This window comes from Gadus chalcogrammus, chromosome 1, assembly GCF_026213295.1.
Source record: "Gadus chalcogrammus isolate NIFS_2021 chromosome 1, NIFS_Gcha_1.0, whole genome shotgun sequence".
Classification (NCBI taxonomy): Eukaryota; Metazoa; Chordata; class Actinopteri; order Gadiformes; family Gadidae; genus Gadus; species Gadus chalcogrammus.
The window spans coordinates 9,543,891-9,564,953 of NC_079412.1; the positions used below are offsets into that span (position 1 = coordinate 9,543,891).

Below are 21,063 nucleotides of genomic sequence, written 5' to 3' on the forward strand. Positions count from 1 at the left end.
CTTTAGCCGCAAAAAAATAGACCACCTTTTAGCTTTAATGGGGGCGATGATTAACCATTCAATTGTGCATTTAGCAGACAGGTACAGAGTGTTTCCTGAAGAAGATTGTCTCTTAGTCACACTTGTTCCCTTTTTGGAATCCATTGCAGGTGACTCAAGGGTGGAGAGGAGGAGAGGAGAGGAGAGGCAATTTGGTTTTGGTGGGAGGCAGGTGATCGGTTGAAAGGCTCTTTGAAAGGAAACGAGTCCTGATGTTACAGGCTTCTCCCCCTGTTCCACTGAGGCTCCTCCCCTGTTGCACTTTATTCACTGTGAACAGAGTGAGGCTCCTCCCCGTTCCACTGAGGCTCCTCCCCTGTTGCACTGTATTCACTGTGAACAGAGTGAGGCTCCTCCCCGTTCCACTCAGGCTCCTCCCCTGCTGCACTGTATTCACTGTGAACAGAGTGAGGCTCCTCCCACTATTTTATTGTATTCACTGGAGAGTGGTAATACAAATAAATGTGTTCATTCATCTGTCAACATAATCTATTTTCTGTTTGAGGAGGTCAACCTGTGGGTGCAGGAGGTCCTTTTTTATGTTTGGCAGTAGGTGGGTGTGCTGGTGGGTGGGGACCAGCTGGTAAGAAGATGAACATCTTTAGTTTAAAAAGCGAGATTGCATAGCACTCACATACACACACACACACACACACACACACACACACACACACACACACAAAGCTTAGTCAAAGGCTCTTTTCTGAAATGTGTGAAACCTCTGCCCTCCCACGCTCCCCACCTCCCTCTCTAAACATGCAACACTACGGCGGTGACTTTGTCGCGGTAATTGCCGCGGTATCGCATTGCACCGGGGTCTTTCAGGGAAAAGCCAGCCCCCTAATGGAGGAGTATCAGCACCGAGCCATCAGGCTGGCACTGCACACACTCCAATATGGTGGGATGAGATGGAGGGAGCTATTTACATTCAACGGTACCGAACTGAGCAACACGGGGAAGAAGAAATAGAGGTGCTTAGCCTGTGCTCCATTTAACAGAATACCACTGGGAGAATGAGTGGGGGGGGGGGGACAACCTTTAACGAGGAGCTCTGGAACAAGAAACTTCTGTGTACACTAAGTGTGTGTGGACCCATATCGATAAAAATAATTACGATAACAAACAATTTCTTTCTTTCTGTTTTTCTTTCTTTCTGTTTGTCTTTCTCTCTTTCTTTCTTCCTCAACTTGCCCCCCCCCCCCCCCCTTCTCCCCCACCCCTCCTCCAAGGCAAAGGCAAGAAATCCCATATCCTTAATTAAAAACCCGGACCCCTAAGGAGAGGAGCACAAATGCAATTTGTAACGATCCCCCCCCATGGCCTTGGGCTCTGATTATGCACGGGGGCCCCGTTATGCTGACCAAAGAATTCTTACAGCAGTTAATCTTCCATTGAAACCCATTAAAGCCCCCTGCCCCTACAACCCTGCACACCTCCACACAGCCCCACTCTCTCAAGCACCCCCACCCCACCCGCCTTACCCACCCAGGCTCCACAACTGCCACTGCTACGCCCACACACTCTCACTGGCTGGTTGTGGAGCTAGAACTACTTGTGTGTGTGTGTGTGTGTGTGTGTGTGTGTGTGTGTGTGTGGGGGGGGGGACTAAATGATGGCGGCGGACTGTTATATTACACTATACAGCATCGTATTGCACTATGTTACACTGCTTTACTGCAGTCTCTGCTCCGACCGTAGACCGGGTGGACAGTTCCAAGCACGCAGATCTTAGTGTGTCAGTGTCTATATCTGCCTTTTAGTGTGAGTGGGTGCGTGTGCGTGCGTGTGCGTGCGTGCGTGTGTGTGCGTGCGTGTGTGTGTGTGCGTGCGCGTGTGCCTGCGTGCGTGCGTGTGTGTGTGTGGTTGTGTGTGTGTGTGTGTGCGTGTGTGGAGCTAGATCCGGGGGCTAACTAGCCAGTACTCTGTAAGGCCCGAGGCGGGGAGAGAGAACTCTTAATTAAACACTTGCTGGTGGACCCGCGCCTCCCTTAGCGGCGGCTGCATTATGCAGATGCGAGCCGGAGTGTTTCAAAGGCCGGATGGGGTTCCAGGGAGAGGCGGGAGCAGAGCGGGCGGCTGGGTGCCTTAGGGTCGGCTAGCCCCCCCCCCCCCCCATCATCCCCCCTGTTTCACCACCAGCTCAACATGGTTATGGCTGCTCGTAGGGCCGTGTGGAGGGAGTCAAGCTGATCCTAGTTAGCGTACATTACCCGGCGCATTCATCAGTCGTCGCGGACTGCAGTCATCCATGATGGATGTGAAGCGTTTCCTGTTTAAACACGGCAGCAGTAGCGGAGGAGGGGCGGTGCTTACGTTGACAGACTCCCGGCCGCCGTACTTCACCCGGATGCGGGGCTCCTGAACCACGTCCAGGTTGGTTCCAGTCACCATCAGGGGGGTGTGGCCACTGGGAGAGGAAACAGAGTCAAGGGTTTCGATGAAACACGATTGTTCGGGGGAGGGGGGAGGAGAGGCTATAGGGAGGCTGTGTTGAATGACTGTGAGTTATTTCATCACGGCAAATTGTATTTGGGGGGGAGAGAAAAGATGAATGGGGCTTTCACATTGTGATCTCGAGCACATACTGACAGTCGATTGTCGCTGTGATCGTTTACAATGATGAATGCTAAATCAGCACTATTTATGGCGATGGAGTCCCACCAGCTCATCTAGATTGATGTGTGCTTAATGACACTGCCATATACAAGGCATTCATTTACAATTACATGAGTATGCAGTAAACATATAGAACTGAACACCTTCTCCTTGTTAAAACAACAGCACAAGGACCGCATTAAATTGTTACAGGTTTATCTGGTGGCAGCGTAGGACTGGTAAGCATGTAGCTAGTTAGCAGCTAGTCAATCTCAGCAAGGTGCAGCGAGCACAACAATAGAGCAGCAATAAATAAAACCAAATCAAATAAATATGAGGGATTCTGCAAGCTTGTTAGTTGTTGCATTGTTTGTGTGTCTATGCTGCTGGTCAGGGTTGGCCCGATGAATAAAGCCCAGCAGCAGGAGCTAGCCATGCGGGCAGAATGATCTCCATGTAGCCTGTGTCCATGTTGTTCTGTCGTAGATTCATAATGAATTACTCCGGAGCCCGGCGTGGGACCGAGTCTCAGATTCGGTGCAGGAGGTGCGCAGAGATGTAGAGAGCGTCACTACTTTACACTTTTCACCCGCGAGAACGAGGAAATCTACACATGTACGTCCAACGTGGACAGCCCCTGTTATAAATACCGAACCATCTGCCACCCCCCCCCCAGCCCACCGACCACGGCGGAGTTCTACGCCCGCTCCGATATCCGAGGCGTCTGCTGCGGACTCACACCTCTGATGAGTTACCGCCTACCATTTCTTTCTTCTTTTTTTTTGCCACAGCGCATTTTCTTCGCCTGTTGCTGTGTTTTTGTTACCTTGTGTCGTGGCAGACGAACCATCTGCCAAACGCGCCCCACAGATGGACGGACGCTCCAGGGACGTTTGTTTTTCTTAAAGTCGTCAGGAATAGCTTCCTCTGCGGCCGCCCGTCTCATCGTATACGCGCTATAGGCGCCCGTGTCACCACGGCAGGCCCGCAAGACAGCCGCGCGCTGATTAGCGGTAATTGGAAGCAGCACGTATTGACCCCTGTCCTGCTCATTATCTCCATTCACGCTTACGCTTGAAGCAGGAAGTCCTTATCTGGAGTTGATGGAACATGATGGCGGCGGGGGGAGGGGGGAGGGGGGAGGGGGGGGTCTGTTCCCAGGAGATCAGTGGCGGCGCGGCGCCCATACCTGGCGATGCTCCACTCAGGCTCGATGCGTGCCACGGTGGGGTCCTCGATGTACTCGAAGCTCAGGCTCTCCCGGACCTGGGCGCGGTCCACGCTCACGCTGATCTGCACCGGGCCCACCCCCGCCTGGGAGGGGGCGGAGTAGCACACGATCTCCGTCATGGTGCGGCTGCCCGGGGGAGGAGGGGAGGAGGGGAGGAGGGGAGGAGGGGAGGTGGGGACACGGGGAACGTCAGTATTGACACCAGGACACCAAGTACGCCATATGGGAGAAGGTGATGCTAAATGCATGCAATGGCAGACGCACACAAGTACGCATGTAAACACACACACACATACACACACACACACACACACACACACACACACACACACACACACACACACACACACACACACACGCACACATATGGGAGGAGATGGTATAAGTGCGTGTGTGACACATCTGCTTTCCGCTGTCAACTACTTCTTTGAATTTGTCCCACTTCATTAACAGCGGGGCCCCCTGCCCCCCATTCCCTCCCAGTCCCTCCACTCCCTCCACCGAGAGAAACACACACACACACACACATACACACTCACACGCATGCACACACACACACGCGCACACCGGTGAAACGGCAAATCCAGTAATTAGCCCCTATCTCATTAAGGTTGGCCTGACTGCGCAACCCTCTCAACATTACAATCAGACAGCGGCAGAAAGAGCTTTAAATAGATACCTAGCAGGGAAGGAGAAGGAGAGACAGAGAGAGTCAGGGAGAGAGAGAGAGAGAGAGAGAGAGAGAGAGAGAGAGAGAGATAGAAGAGAGAGAGAGAGAGAGAGAGAGAGAGAGAGAGAGAGAGAGAGAGAGAGAGAGAGAGACAGAGAGACACACACACACACACACACACACACAGAGAGACACACAGAGAGAAAGCGAGACTGCTGATTGGTGATGATGCAGAGCGAAATGGTTAATAGTTTATTTTTTCAACAAGATCTTGTTGAAGCTATTATTAGAGGCCTTCGATGCAGTAGGTCATCGGAACCTTATTAAGATTTATCAGGGAGATAGAGAGAGAAAACACAATAGAAATAGAGAGCGATAGAGAGAGACAGATAGAAAGAATAGAGAGAGAGTGAGTTAGAGAGATAGAGATAGCTTGCCTCCGAGGGTTCACTAATGCCTAAAATGTAAGGAGCAAGGAGAGGAGATAGGGGAAACACTGGAGAAGGCAGAAATAATAGCCTGTTATACAATGGAGAAGTTCCTATTACCGACTGAGCTTGCATTTCAAAATGTTCAACTCTTTATCAATTATACATTTAACGCTCACATCACTATTATCTAAAATAAGGTGTACGCTTCGTGAGTGTGCTGTCCCAAAAATATGACAGTATACAACCGACAGCATCAACGCCATTATCGCGAACAATGGGCTGAATAGTTGGACCAATGATATCATGGGTCTGATTTGGAAGTATCACTTTAATGGTCTTGAAGTTCTCAACACATTCTCAGCAGAAACAATCGACTTTCCCACATCAACGATTGAAGCAGATCTCAACATTTTGAAATATATAGTGGCATAGCCCGGCGGGACTGTTCCCCTCTAAATAATCCTCTATGAACAGGTTTTCAAAACCCTCATAAAGTTGAAGTGAACTCCCCCACTAGTGGTAGTGGTGGTTGTGGACGTGTTGGTCGTAGGGTCATAGGTCTGCAGCCAGAGGAGGAGTCTCACCCGTAGAACTCGCAGGTCTGGTTGCCAAACTGCACGCTGACGTTGCTGCCGGCCCCCAGGTTGTCCCCCAGGATGGTCACTTTGGTCCCGCCGGACTCTGGACCTCTGCTGGGAGTAAGGCCTGTGACCGAGGGCATCTGGACCGAGAGAGAGAGAGAGAGAGAGAGAGAGAGAGAGAGAGAGAGAGAGAGAGAGAGAGAGGGAGGCAGCGAGAGCATTAAACATTTTCCTAGGATGAGAAGAAGTGATTACATCTCGGAGGCAACGCGTAGTATTTGGATCTTAAATACCCTCTTCATTACCGCAGACCCAAAGCCAAAAGCAGCAGGCATGCCCATTGCCTGCCCGCTGGCATGCAGTAGGAGGATCAAGAGAGGATATCACCCAGAAATCCTAAAGTCTCCCAGAGATCCTGCCTCCATTCTTTACATTGCTGAGCTTGTCTGAAGAGTTTCTTTTGGGACGCGAGTGAAAATAACTAGTGTTTACAACAGCGGGCTGGCAGACAGGCCTCTGTTGGAGAGAGGGAGAGAGGGCCCAGAGACAGACGCACGGGGAAAACACAGAATACATCCGAGGAGACAGCCAGTCACGCTGGGACGTGTGGATTGGGCAGCCTCCTCCTCCTCACAACAAACGTAGAGGGACACAAGCATAACAAACACACTGACATGCTGAAATATAGAAATATAAAAGGTCAGCTAACACAATAGTTCTCTCTCTGAAACACACATGAAGTCACAGACGAGTTCACGTGTATTCACATGATAAACGACGTGCACCGATTGGGACTGAGCTCTGGCTAGTTCACATTAAGATTCTCGTCTCATCTCGTATCACGCTGGGAAACAAACAAAGTGTCTCGCAAAATTGCAGGCGTCGCAAAATAAAGTATTCAGGTTTAATTCCTCCCACCCCCCTCGCCGGCCGCCCAATTGTGTCAAAGTGACAAAAACTCTCCTGGCTACCAAGGACGGCGGCTCAAGTCTCTAAACACAAACGTCTGTATTTACCGTCTGCCGCTAATCGTGCAGGGAGTGCTAATTGTGAAGGTGTGAGAGGCAGAGTGGCAGAGAAAGCTGCGAGCTAGGTGGCAATAACGGTACGAAGACAGGTGTGTGCGCGTATGTGTGTTTTTGTGTGTGTGTATGTGTGTGGTATTTCTGTGGCAGGAGAAGCGACAGAGAGAATGAGCCGCAGCGAAGAGAACAAGTGCAGGAGACATGGAGAGCTGAGGCAGCGCCTCAATTTGCACTTCTCCACGCGGTGATCTAATTGCGTGTTTTAAAACAACGTTTACAGCCATTTCCATTACGAGCTTCAAGGAAACAAAATGGTATCAGCACGTTATTTGTTTAGCATTCATAGTGGGATGTGCAAACTAAGTAACACGGATCAGATGACTCAAGGCATGAAGAAAAGTGTCCTTGTGTCCTATTTTCACAACTCTGTATTAGATGAGAGACAGACTTGGAGAAAGAAGGAACTTTAAGAAGACGGGCATACCGACTCAAGTAGCAAAAATTACTAAACCCTCCCATTTTCAATAAGCTCAATTATTCGCTAGTTTTCACAAAAAAGCATAAAACTATAATTGACTCATTATACTAACCCATAAAACTGAAGCAAGAGGTTTGATTAACTTCATTAAAATGACCCTCTGTGTGAGTAGGGCATTTCTACTCTTTTAGTTTTTGGAAAACTTGAAATATCTAGCTGAATAGAGAAATGTTCTAATACCGGACAGCCGACATCCATTGCCACGCAAAAATCTTTGAAAGCGGCTTACAGTAAATGCATTCAACAATGAAGATAAAACACCAAACGAGTACATTTAATTCATCAAATAACCAAACTGAGTTAAGTGCTAAAATATAATAATAGATAAGGAATTAATGCATGCGTAAGGAATATATAACTTATCATTTTATATGTCCAATACCTATTCGTTGAATATCAAACCAATACCTGTTTTGCCTAATTGTAAAGCACGTTTGCCTAATTTATTTTGTTTTTATCATATAAAAACACATGTACCTGTGATAATTGAACAAAGGAAATTTCTTGTAAGACATTTTTAAAGTAACAAAACACAGGAGGCTAATGAGGGCCATTATGAGAGGTCCCCCTACAACATTTGGTGCAGATCAGAAAAAAACGAATAACTGAGATTATTTCCAAAATAAAGGTAATTCTGAAATAAATTTGCCTCTCACGCAGTCACCATGGGGCATCAATTAGCCCGTCTGTTGCCATGGCAACTAATGAAGATCATTATATGGCCGCAGCATGTCAGATATTTAAAATGCTTTTAATGAATTGCACACAGAAAATAATCAAGTAAAAATATAATAAGCTTGAGGTCGGGTGAGTGAGCCCCCTTAAACCCCCCATGCAACGCATATTCTGATCTCTGGAATATCCCCAGTGGCGTTTAGATTCAGAGTTCATCATCGTACCACGAAAGAGTAGAGTTGAGAAGAGCGGGTCTTCAGCTCTGGCCGGCACTCCCCCACACACAACTGGATGGGTCCGGGCCGGCTCTCTGGCGGGGCGGGGTCCATCTCACACACGATCCTGCACCGCGACACAAGGGACAAAGAAGGAATGCAATCAGCCGCCAACACCTCAGGTACCCTGATAAAGTCCCTTTCCTTAATTCAATGGCCTTGCGACCACATCAGCAGTTTTTAAAGTTTACGACCGCGAGGGGAAATTGCATTTTACTTTATCATGTACAAAAGATTTTCCGGTTTTGTTAACTGTTTTATAAACTACATCTCTACTCTTTCATATTACGTTGATTGCATTACAGGGCGAGTCAACATCGATAAAGATATTGCCAATCCCCTGAGCCATCTTAGTCTGCAGCAATACACCCAACACTTCTTCATCCTCCTCTTCCTCATCCCACTCCTCCCCTCACTGCCAACTGGCCGCCTCTATCCTCCCCTTGCCACAGAGCACTAAAGTAAACATGGACCAATCAGAGACCAGGAAGGGAGAGGTCGAGGGACACCTGGAGACCATGTGGGAGAGAGAGACAGAGAGAGGCATAGAGACAGAGAGAGGCATAGAGACAGAGAGAGGCAAAGAGACAGAGAGAGGCATAGAGACAGAGAGAGGCATAGAGACAGAGAGAGGCAAAGAGACAGATGGAGAGAGGCATAGAGACAGAGAGAGGCATAGAGACAGAGAGAGACAGGGGCATAGAGACAGAGACAGAGAGAGGCATAGAGACAGAGGGAGGCATAGAGACAGAGAGAGAGGCATGGAGACAGAGAGAGGCATAGATACATAGAGAGGCATAGAGACAGAGAGAGGCATAGAGACAGAGAGAGAGAGAGGCATAGAGACAGAGAGAGAGAGAGGCATAGAGACAGAGAGAGGCATAGAGACAGAGAGAGAGAGAGAGAGAGAGAGGCATAGAGACAGAGAGAGAGAGAGGCATAGAGACAGAGAGAGAGGCATGGAGACAGAGAGAGGCATAGATACATAGAGAGGCATAGAGACAGAGAGAGGCATAGAGACAGAGAGAGAGAGAGGCATAGAGACAGAGAGAGAGAGAGGCATAGAGACAGAGAGAGACATAGAGACAGAGAGAGAGAGAGAGAGAGAGAGGCATAGAGACAGAGAGAGAGAGAGGCATAGAGACAGAGAGAGGCATAGAGACAGAGATAGATAGATAAATAGATGGATAAGGCGAGAGAGGGATAGAGAGAGGCATAGAGACAGAGAGGCAGAGCGGTAGAGAGACAGAGAGAGAGAGAGAGAGAGTGGTAGAGAGACAGAGATATAGGGGCAGAGAGACAGAGAGATATAGGGGCAGAGAAACAGAGATATAGGGGCAGAGAGAAAGAGAGATATAGGGGCATAGAGACAGAGAGATATAGGGGCAGAGAGACAGAGATATAGGGGCAGAGAGACAGAGAGATATAGGGGCAGAGAGACAGAGATATAGGGGCAGAGAGACAGAGATATAGGGGCAGAGAGACAGAGATATAGGGGCAGAGAGACAGAGACAGAGAGCTGGCGTGGATCCCCCAGGCGGAGGAGGGCGCTACGCTGCTGGAGCAGGTGGAGGAGAGAGGGACTGTCTGATGGGGCTTGTAGTCCTGGTGCTTTGTTCCGCTCCTTAACCTTAAGCTAGGCTACTGCAGAGTCCTCCAGGACAGCTCGCTATTACTGTCAACCCCAAGGGCTCATTTAAATCAGCATGATGCTGGAGTTAATCACATAGAATGTTCCCTTTTGGCATCCCAAACCCTGTAACACACACCCCCCCCTAGAACAAACCCTGACAACTGTGTGTCGCAGAAAACATGATTCCCTTCTCGATGAGTGTATTTAAAGATGATGAGAAGCAGCGCTGGGTGTATCTGGAGGGTTAATTCCAGGTAAAACAAGTTTTGAATGTAGAATAGAACTGTGGGCGTACCTAGTGCGTGATCTAGCCCTGCGATTGGTCGGAATGTTATGCTCACTAAAACAGAGTTGTATTGTTGAATAAATGCATGAATGTGGATGCAAGCACGAAAGATTAAAACCAAATGAACACTGGCTTTGGTTTCATGCTGCCTCCGATTCCTAATGAGCCTATGAAAGCATCAGGTCACGTAGGCAAGCAGACACCCCCGCTTTATAAACATAGAAACATTCCTGCAACTTGATCTTGGATGAACGTTTATAGAGCGATGGGGTCGGCAAAACAACCGTGATTGAGGACAGCAGCTCACTCATTCTGAGTTTGTCTACCACACACCCCCACCCTGACACTTTCTGTTTAACATGGAAATAAAAGTGAAGCAAGCAGCATTGTCTCCATCAGATTAGAGTCCTCTCAGATTGGCACACTGCTGATAAATTGCCCGTAACAGCCGGGGGCATGCACTGCATTTCAATTCAGGCGGCCTGCTCACGAGACGGAGGCTGTGGGTACAGACATGTCTTCACCGACTGGACTCCTTCGCTAGTCCTGCCTCTGGGATTTGTTTGAAGACAGATAACACACAGAATAGCAGGCGGGTCTTTGGAGGGGACGTCACCATTGTACCTGTCAGTTGTGCATGAGAGCGAGAGAGTGAGACTTCTTCGAAGGACATTTTGAAACGATTTAGGTCACTGTGATCCAAACGACTTATAGGGAATGCAGATCTTTAAGGAGCTGGACAGGATTAGGAATTAACTCAAAGATGCATATGCATCAGGCATTTGGGTTCTTTTTTATATGGTCTAGGGACTAAACACGTAATCTTTCAGCTAGGATTCAACTGCACAAGCCTTTACTTTAACCTCATCAAGAGGATATAGGGTGAGAAATTGTGTTTGTTAGATCGAGCATAAACACCTTGTGTCATTGAGAGAGAGAGAGAGAGAGAGAGAGAGAGACAAGGGGAGAGAGAGACAGAGAGAGAGAGAGAGAGAGAGAGAGAGAGAGAGACAGAGAGAGATGGGGGGAGAGAGAGAGAGAGAGAGAGAGAGAGAGAGAGAGAGAGAGAGAGAGAGAGAGAGAGAGAGAGAGAGAGAGAGAGCAGGATATAGATTGAGGGGAGTGACGGGGGACTCACGCTCTGAGTTACAGTATTTGGACAGCGCTGAGCTGTTCGCTTACCGGAATCAAAAGTAGGCCAAAAAGAGAATTAAGGTTAAAGGCTCCTTTGAGGACGTTTAATGGGACAGCCAGAGTGTACGTGTCACACTCAAAGAGAGATGGTGACAAAGAGAGAGAGAGAAGAAGACATAGAGCCCCAGCTCTACGTCGTGTAGGTATGGCTGAACGTCTCTCTTCATTTATATAGCATATTTGTCTTCTGGGCATCGCTGTCAGACGAAGAGGCAGGGACAGCCAGCGTATCTCTGCACATCTCTGGGGGTGAAGACGAGGCTCCCAGCAGGGGGTCTTCGAGTGCGCTACTTACAAAACAAACTATTCATCACTTGAGAGGAGCTTTCTGCTGCTAGCTGCCGGGTGTTGCGGGGGACGGGGGACGGGGGCCGAGACCCCCAGAATGGGATGCTAGTGGAACAATTAGCGCAGGTAAACACGATGTAAACACACACAGCTGCTGCGTGGGGGGCTGAGCTGGAGCTAGCTGTTTGTAAGGAGGATGGGCTGCAGCCCGGCGGGGGGGCTCGGGTTGGTGGGTGGACGGGTCGGGGGTGGGCTAGACAGGCGTGTCAGGGGCCCCAGGCAGCACGGCTCCAGTCTCCATTAGGACAGGGTCGTGGAGACGACTCCTATCCCCCCGGGTCAATGACACACATAGATGGCAAGTGTGTGTGTTTAGCGCCCGCATCCCGGGCACAATCTTTGCCATTTGCATCATGCAGCAAATAGTAGTGGATAATGAACTGTTGTTAGCTATAATGATTCATATTTTATCAAAGGAATAAGGAAAGAAAACATCACACACCACGACTCGACAGATCAATCCATCACACGCACCGGTGGAGTAATAAAAGGGCATGGCGTTCACAAGGGGTTCGGGGTTTGAGTCCCACTATGGTCTACATTGCAGTGCCATGCATGCCCTCACACTATTGGATCCGATGTGTTATGATGTGTGATCCGGGTGGAGTCCCGACGAGGGACAGCTGGATGACTTACTGTTCAGCGATGATGTAGCCCTCCTCCACCGGGACACACCTCACGCCGGCCACCTCCACGTTGCCCACCATGTCCGCGAAGGACAGACCCAGATTCATCCCATGGATGGTCACCCTCGTCCCCCCCTCGGGAGGTCCGGCCACCGGCGTCACCTGGAGACCAAGGAGAGACACTTGTTATGAATATAATGTAGGCTAGGAGAGCGAACTGTTCCAGGAGATAGGAGCACACCATTCATCGGAGCATTGTGCAGACTCCCTTGTTAACCCTCATCACACATAAGAGGTACTCTCTCGTTCATACCAAATAGAAGTTAGTCCACACCCACAATGACCTTTTAAAAACAGCCCACTCCACATAACCTCACATATTTCCCCCCCAAAAAGTGCATACATATACCAATTAGGAGGTATGATTAAGATTCTGGACAGAGGCCTGCTCGTTATATGATGCTCCTGCTGTTGCCACGGCCTTTAAATCCGACGAGAGGCCATATTAGCGCTTAGCACAGACCACCTCCACATAAAAGTCAATATGGCCGCCCAGCATGACCTTGGCATTAGGTGGCAGGCTGCAGAGCCCTGTTGGGGGCACAGCCCTGGCTGGCGTCCAGCCCTCTCATCAGAGCAGGGGGAGGGGGGGGGGGGGGGAGAGAGAGAGAGAGAGAGAGAGAGAGAGAGAGAGAGAGAGAGAGAGAGAGAGAGAGCCGGGCACGGAGATGGGGGGAGAGGGAGCGGGGAGAGGGTCGAAGGGAGGAAATTAAGAGACGGATATACAAGAGGGCAGATAGAGAGGAGTTCAAACGGGAGGCAAGGGCGGAGCAGAGGGCAGGTGGGGACGGGAGGAGGGGAGGAGTAAAAGAAGATGGAGAAGATTTGGCCGGTGTTGTGCAGGGAGCAGAGATGACCCCCCCCCCCCCCCCCTGCTGCCATGGGCGTAGCCGCTGCCGCAATGTCAACAATCAATAAGCTATTACTGGCCATGCAGGCAGAGGTAACAAAACAAACCCAATCGCACACATGTACACGCACACACGCACGCACGCACACACTCACTCACTCACTCACTCACTCACTCACTCACTAACACACACACACACACACACACACATATACGCGTGCATGCACATCCAAACACACACACACACACACACACACACACACACACACACACACACACACACACACACACACACACACACACACACACACACACACACACACACACACACACACCAAGCAGCCCTAACGCCACAACAGGAGCAGCCAACCAGGCGGCTTTTTTTTTTTCCAACTGTGTTTGCTGGAGGGGCACAACCTCGACTACGTGAGGCTGGCCCCCTTAGAGAGGTGCCATAATCTCCCTCGCCCTCCCCCCCGCCGTCCCCTACTACGGCTCCCAGCGGGGCGCCAACATTGTAATCTAGATTCAGTGGACATTAATTGCTCTGGATGTAAAATAAGTGTGTCACAGAAGCGCCCGGGGGTCTGAATACATGAATCTTTGAGTGCTGCACGGGCTTGAAGGGAGTGGTGTTGGTGGTTGGGAGAGGGCGTGCACGACAACTAAATATATCCATGTCAGGCACTGGCAGCGGCCATCCGAGTAGACTTACTGATGGTTACATAAGCAACGGAGGAGAGCCGGGGGAGACGGCCGTAATACGAGGAAGACAAAGATAAAAGCACTGCGGGAAAAAAACAAAATAAGACGTGCGATGGAGAGAGACAGACGTGGAGAGACGGAGTCAGATGATTGGAAATGAAAGGGGGAGAGAATGGCAGCGGTGATGGGGAGGGGAGAGGCGCTGAGTGGTCGGGCACCCTGCGGTGACGGGGAGGTGAGACGGGGACACTGAGAGGTGTGACTGGGGAGACGACGGGGCCGGGAGCCATGCGGGGAACACCTGAGTGGCTCAGACCGGCGCATCGGCAAGTCATTTACCGGCACATGATCACAGGGGAAGAGATGGACCGTTCAGAGACACGCCCTATGGGTCGTCTTGAGCTGAGGGGTCAAGAGGGAACAGGAGGGAGCGGGCAGCTCTCCTTTGGTCGTTGTTTTATGTGGCCCTTGTTGTTGTACAACAGCATAAAAATCCCTGTTTCTACTTCGATTCGCGCATAATCTTGTTCACACACACGCACACACACACACACACACACACACACACACACACACACACACACACACACACACACACACACATGCATGGGTACACACAAACACACACAGACACACACCCACTCACACACACGCAGAAACACTTTGACACACTCTGCACGTGCGGATGCAGGCCATGCTGGCATTTTTGCCTTTAATGCACTGACCCTCAGAGGGAAAAGGAAGAGAGTGCACCTCTGAACATCTTCCCCCCCAGCCCGGGCCCGCTGCCACTCTGCCCTGCCCGTGTAATCCATTTCGGAGCCGCTTCCCGGCCTGGCTTTGTCACTTTGTCAATGGAGGGTCATTCCTAGCAAACAGCCAGCTAAACCTGCACTGCTCTCTCTTCCAAACTCATGCGCCCTCTCTCTCTCGCTCTCTGTCATGTTCCGTCTCTCAAACTCATGCTATTTTGTTTTCTCTCTCTCTCACTCACATTTGTGCCCTTACAGTCATGTTCTCGCTTTGACTCATGCTCTTTCCTCCCCCCCCCCCCCTCTCTCCCTCTCCCTCTGATATTCAAGATCTCTTCCACTTTTTTACAATAAAAGATACAAAGCTGCTTATCTGCAACATTTCATGAAAAAATATATATACATACATTAATATACATTAAATGTGAACATTGCAGTAAGAAATAAAAAGGCAAATAAGTAAAAGCTGTATATAGACTGCAACACAGTATTGTAGGGTCTCTCTCTCTCTCTAAGTCACATCTATATATATCTCTCTATCTCCAGTTGCAGGACTCATGGTGGCGGCCGGGGAGAACACGAGACTAGACTAACTTCCTTAAGACGTGGGGGGGATTTAAAATAAATAAAGAAACGTTGGCGGACGAGTAGAGAGGGGTGCAATGACCTACATTGAGAAGACAAGAGAAGCTCTTTGAATTCTAATCCATGGGAGAAGCCTCCAGAATAGAAGTTCCCCTTTTAGCAGATAATCTCCCGGCTATTGGGAGAGAGAGACTTGGCTTATTCGGACTGGGAAACTTGAGACACAGATGTTTGTTAAATAACAAATAGAAAATGGCAAAGGAAAGAGACCCAGAGAGCGCCGTGGCACTGTGTGGAAGTTCTGGACAGGTGGAGGCTTTTGAGGCAGGGTGCTGAGAGAGTCGAGGTTAGGGAGTGGGTTGAAGCAGAGTTGAGGGTTGGTCAAGGTCAATAAACGGAGCTCAGTAGGTCACTCAAGTCGCTCGAGTGTCATGTTTTTCAATTTTACATCTCCTTTATTGGCGACACCTAAAGTGGGGCTTTTCTGAACGTTTAAACACTGTATACCTTTTCTTGCTGGTGACTGCCACAACCAAGGACTTTTGTAAACAAAAGTAATGAAAAAAAGTGGTGTGTGTCTCTCTGACTGTGGTTGGAAACTTCCATAACTTCAGATGCGTCCTTGCTGCCAATAGCAAAACGTACAACAGCTAATCTACGCAGTTCTCTGGGCCTCAGTTCTGGCACAACACATTTTTTGTTAATTACAATTTAATGAGCTTGATAAAACCTCCGTAATCACTTGTTCCTGAACAGAATACACCCTCAATATTTTACTGGCTCTTAAAAGTCTCCCAGTGAGAGCAGGGATAAAGACGGTGAGGAATGGGGAGGGGGTTTAACGCAGATGAGGACAGAATGATGCTGTTGGGTGAGATAGGAGGACTTAGACCAAACAGCCTTCTATATCTGTGCATGTATTGGTCTATGTGCACATGCACATGCTTATATATTATTCGTGCTAGCTTAGAGCATCAATGAATGAACAATAATTTGTCCATCTGTGTGTGTGCGTGTGTGTGTGTGTGTGTGTGTGTGTGTGCGTGCGTGCGTGCGTGCGTGCGTGCGAGCCTGTGTGTGTGTGATGCAGGAAGAGCTCACAGCCGTGAAGAATAGATCTCAGCCTCTCCTTAATGACAGGTACATCAACCCTCAGGATGTTCGGAAGATCAACACACATAGACACACACACACACACACACACACACACACACACACACACACTCACACTCACACTCACACTCACACACGCGACACACACTCACACTTCATGTTTGCTTCTGGCTTGTGTCGGTAGCGGAGCGAAACAAAGAGAGCAAGCGAGGCAGAGAGAACACCATTTGTCCTACGTTAACAGATGTGTGCGCCATCCACAGTGAGGCTGGGCTGCTCTGAGCTCACAGAGGAGCCCAGGCCACAGCTGATTGGTGGAGATGCTCTCTGAAGCCCCCCCCCCCCCATCCTCCCAGCTTCATTTGATGTTGTTCCCCGTGCTGTTAGTGAGGGCTTACATCTCTTCAATATTAATAACCTAGCACCAGGATGTGGCGGGGGGGAGGGGAGGGGTCTTACGGCACCTAATAGAAACATTCATTATTCAGGAGACGCATCTTGTGGTAGGCACATCTACTAATGCGCCGCTATGTATACAAATAAGCTCCCGGCGGCGGCGGCGCCACGCATGCGACGGGAGATTTCGTTTTATAAAATAAATGACAACCTCTGGGATCCGTCTGGGCACGGCTGGGGAGGGGCGGGCTGAGCTCACCTGGAAAGTGGGGAGACTCCCATTAAAGTGATGGAGAGCCACACACTCATTGTCATCTTCAATTGATCCCGCGTGGCTCGATTGGATGATGCAAAAGTGAGCGAATGTACAGCAGCGCTGAGATCGGTTGAAATGTTAAGAGTTACCAACCACAAAAACGATGAAGCCGTAGAAGAAGTGAGGTGGATTAACTTTGAAAAACAAAATGAACTCTACTCTAGATTGCGTTAGTGTGCGTTGTTGGGTGAGTTAAATATGTATGGGAACGAGTCAACAAGGGGACAGCCAAAGCCTCTCCTAGCTACATTACACTTTTGAACTTGGAACAATCATAACACTCTCTATGTCTCTCCCTCCCTCTCTTCACTTCCTCATGCCGTACCCCTGTGTATGCTCCAGGCTGTCTGCTTTACATAAAGCCCCCACCGCGTTTCTCCATTTCCTTCTCGTCTGCGTTGTTGATGTGAGACCGGGTCTAGCCCCACGCACCCTTCCTGCTGAGAGAGGCCATGCTGAGCGTTCAAACTATTCTCATAGCTGTCCTTGGAAAGAACATGAACAAATGGATGTAAATCAACAACAATGTATATCAATAAACACACACCTCCACCCGTGGTGGTGGTGGGGGCTTTTGGGGGCGGGGGTGGTGACGGGCGGTGTATCGACGCTGCAGCAGGAGAGGTCTGCCGGGTTAAACACGACGCGCTGGCGCGTTACTAAAACTAATTAAACGCTCCCAACTCCCCCCCTGGACAGAGAGCGCAACCTTGAGATAGAAACACACATGTATATACACACACACACACACACACACACAAGTCACACATGCATATATAAACACACACAGCCACCAACCATTAAGGCGAAAACAAATAGGCCCTTCCGGGTCGAGACCTCTGAGTGGTAGGTGTGGTGGATGAGTGCTTCCTGACATAAACATTACAGTGGTCGGTCACATGTACCGGAAGGTTCCTGGAGGACGGTGGGGGGAGGGCAGGCAAGAGCAGCAGTATGTGTGTGAGCAGCCAGATAAAATAGCTTGCAGCTGTGGAGACCCACCAGCCCTTTGGGAGCGTTTACTTATTCAAAGTGTCTGTTTTTGTCTTTTCATTCCCCCACAAAAATGGCTTCCCCTTAGCGACATGCTCAGATGATTTCTTTAGAAGCAACGCTCCACACGTAGTATCAAAGAGGCAGGGAGGAGAAGTGTTGCGTAACGTCAGACCCCGGCACAGAGGAAAGGTTCAGACAAGGGTAGGAGTGCAAATGGTTCTCACAATGATATGAGGCGAGGAGGACTTTAAATAAGTATAAAGTATTGATATTGTCTTTCCATCTTCAATGTCAATAAAGCCCCTTGTTTTGAAGACAGATGGATAAAGAGGGATAGAGAGCGATTGAGGGGGAGAGATAATGAGCGAGATGGAGAAAGAGAGAACGGCAGAGATCGAGATAGACACAGAATGAGAGTGGTGGAGAGAGGGAGAGAGAGAGAGGAAGACAGAGACAGAGAAGGATTTATTGTTCATTACACTATTTTTAATGCAATTGCTTTGGCAACATTGCAGCATATAACTTTCATCCCAATAAAGCATATTTTGAATATGAACGCAAGAGAGAGAGATAGAGAGAGAGAGAGAGAGAGAGAGAGAGAGAGAGAGAGAGAGAGAGAGAGAGAGTCAGCAGAAGTGAGGCCAGCTCCCCAGGGGGCCCCCCTGATGGGTATTCTCTCGGCCCCTGCGTGTCGAGGGGACGGGCAGTGCAGGGCACCGCACACAGCAGAGACCGGCCTCTGGCCTGTCGCCGAGAGCCTCTCCATGCAATCCAGACCGTCTCCCTGTCAACGGCGTCACTCATACGACGGGATCCCTGCCAAGGAGCGGTCTGAGCGAGACTCCCCCCCCCCCCCCCCCCCCGCCTCCCCCGGCGCCCGCCTCACTGACCTCGGTGATGCGGGGGTTGGTGCACTTGACGTTCCTGCTGGCCAGGTGCAGCCAGCGGGTGGTGTAGGGGTTCATGGGCGGGCAGTGGTGCCGCAGGGTGCACCGTCCCTCGCCGCTGCACCAGCCACACTGGAACTTGCGCTCCGCCTTCAGACACATGCCGCAGCTGTCGCGCTGCGCCGCGCACTTGTAGAGGTGCACTGTGAGACGCGGAGACGGAGACGCGTGTGAGTGCATCTATTCATACATCAAGGAGCACGCAGATGCACCTGTGCATACATCAATGACGTACGCACCCTCACACAGCAGGAGATGCATATGAAGGGAGGACAAAAGGGGATACACAAGCCACGTGAACAACTATAGACACACACACACACACACACACACACTGATAGACGGGACACTGTGTCTATTTATGTGTGTGGTAGAAGAGGGAGAAGAGATTAGTAGAAATAGGAGGAGAGAAGGAAACGAGACAGAGGGATGGAGGGAGGACAGAGAGTAGGGGTTGGGTTACCTTGGATGTTCTCCGGGTTATCGATTATAAAGTTTCCATTCCACACCACTGAGAAATCCACAGGCAGCTCACTGATCTTCATGCCTTCATAGAGATACTGCAGAGAGAGAGACGGAGAGAACGAGAGAGACAGAGAACACCACTTTATTAAAAAAAGAAACTTTTCCTTCTCTTACGTCATATCCCTTGAGAATAAAACCTGCCCAAGGAAAGTACAGATGGGTATTTAATAAAATATGTAAATGTAATTCCAGGATTATCTAAACCAAAGAGAGTGCCTCCAATGTCCCACATGGGTTTTAAAATATATATTTTGTTAATTTTCACATAATATTAAGGGAAGAGAGAGAGAAAGAGAGACAGGGACGTGACAGCGATCACAGAGAGGAATAGAACGCAATGGTGGCCCCGTTCAGTGTGTTCCTCTATGCGTGACCACAAATAACACCTTGCCAATAAGGTTTATTTCTCCTAAGGACTGAGGCAGTTGATGCATAAGTATGTGTGTCTGTTAGCTTGTATGTGTTTGTGTAACCACAATAAATCGACCAGATTTATATATACTTCATGAACCTTTATGCATATTTCCGGTGTACTCTGAACTAAAACCAAGTGTCTTTCAGCTGTCCGACTCCTTCAGGAAAGACATCGAGCCACCAGATGTGTGTGTGTGGCGATGTGTGCGTGGCTGTGTGTGTGTGGCGGTGTGTGTGTGTGTGTGTGGTGGGGTGTACGGGGCACCTACCGAGCTGTTCTGGCACTGCACGCTGGAGCTGTTGAAGCGCAGCGCGGTAACGCGGTGGCTGACCCCCTGGATGTGGAGGACACACTCGTAGCCCCGCTGGCCCGACTGGGGCTGGGGCAGGTTCCGGGCCTTCAGCGTGATGGGCTTCACCTCCCCGGCCGGGATCAGGATGTCCTCGGAGCGCACCAGCTGAGGACAGTCCTGGGGGGGCACACAAGGGTCAAAGGTCAGAGGTCAGAGGTGGGCTGGAGTGTGCCTGATAACTGCCCACGTACATTGATCGATTGATTTTTGAAGTGGTTACTGATTTTTGTATTTCCTATCCTTCATCTTAATTAGCCTTCGTTTGTCTAGCTTATACTGGCACTATATCGGCCGTCTCTGAAAAGAGGGATCAGTCCTCCCTTCGCCTTCCCAAGGTCCTGGATCATTAGGACTTTTCCTTGCCCCCCAGAGGGAGTTCAGTTCAGTTCAGTTCAGCACTTTATTCGTCCCAAAAGGGAAATTTGGTTTACAGCAGTGTTAAAGATACAAATACAACAAATAAAAAGACATGGAACAAAACATCCAATTCAACAAATAAAATAAAATAAATTAAATACCATTGTTCGCTAACAAAAGTCTATTCCAATTAAATTCTCAAAAGAATAAGTAGGGTTTGGGGGAATATACTGTGGCCTGTGAGGCCCTTTTAGAGTGTAACTACGAAGGGTTGAACAAATAAAATGGACCTCAATTGACTAGAGTCAGGGGACACTTTCGGACAATCACCCTGTTCCAGTCGAAGGATGTGGAATAAACATGCTATGAGCGATCTAAACGTATATTCTGCAAGGCGGGAGGACACAGCCAGTGCTTCAGTGGGAAACACTGACAGTTCTTTTTTCATGGACTAGGAGGTCACTCAATCGAAACATAACCTGTTGGAGACACAAACTGGTGATCCACCACAGAGGTTTCATCTTGACTCTGTCAGCAAAAACACCAC

General features: G+C 49.5%; 1 protein-coding gene across 2 annotated transcripts in view; it reads right to left on the reverse strand.

Moving 5' to 3' along the window:
- plxna2 (plexin A2) overlaps window positions 1–21,063 on the reverse strand; it is a 190,500-nt gene that overhangs the window by 40,708 nt on the left and 128,729 nt on the right. For both annotated transcript variants that reach the window (XM_056587870.1, XM_056587861.1), the window contains exons 10-17: window positions 20,076–20,276; window positions 19,331–19,427; window positions 18,811–19,010; window positions 12,158–12,309; window positions 8,010–8,127; window positions 5,551–5,687; window positions 3,824–3,991; window positions 2,353–2,446 (exon numbers count right to left, since the gene is read on the reverse strand). In XM_056587870.1, the coding sequence (XP_056443845.1) occupies window positions 2,353–2,446; window positions 3,824–3,991; window positions 5,551–5,687; window positions 8,010–8,127; window positions 12,158–12,309; window positions 18,811–19,010; window positions 19,331–19,427; window positions 20,076–20,276 (1,167 nt within the window). The remainder of the gene's footprint in view (window positions 1–2,352; window positions 2,447–3,823; window positions 3,992–5,550; window positions 5,688–8,009; window positions 8,128–12,157; window positions 12,310–18,810; window positions 19,011–19,330; window positions 19,428–20,075; window positions 20,277–21,063) is intronic.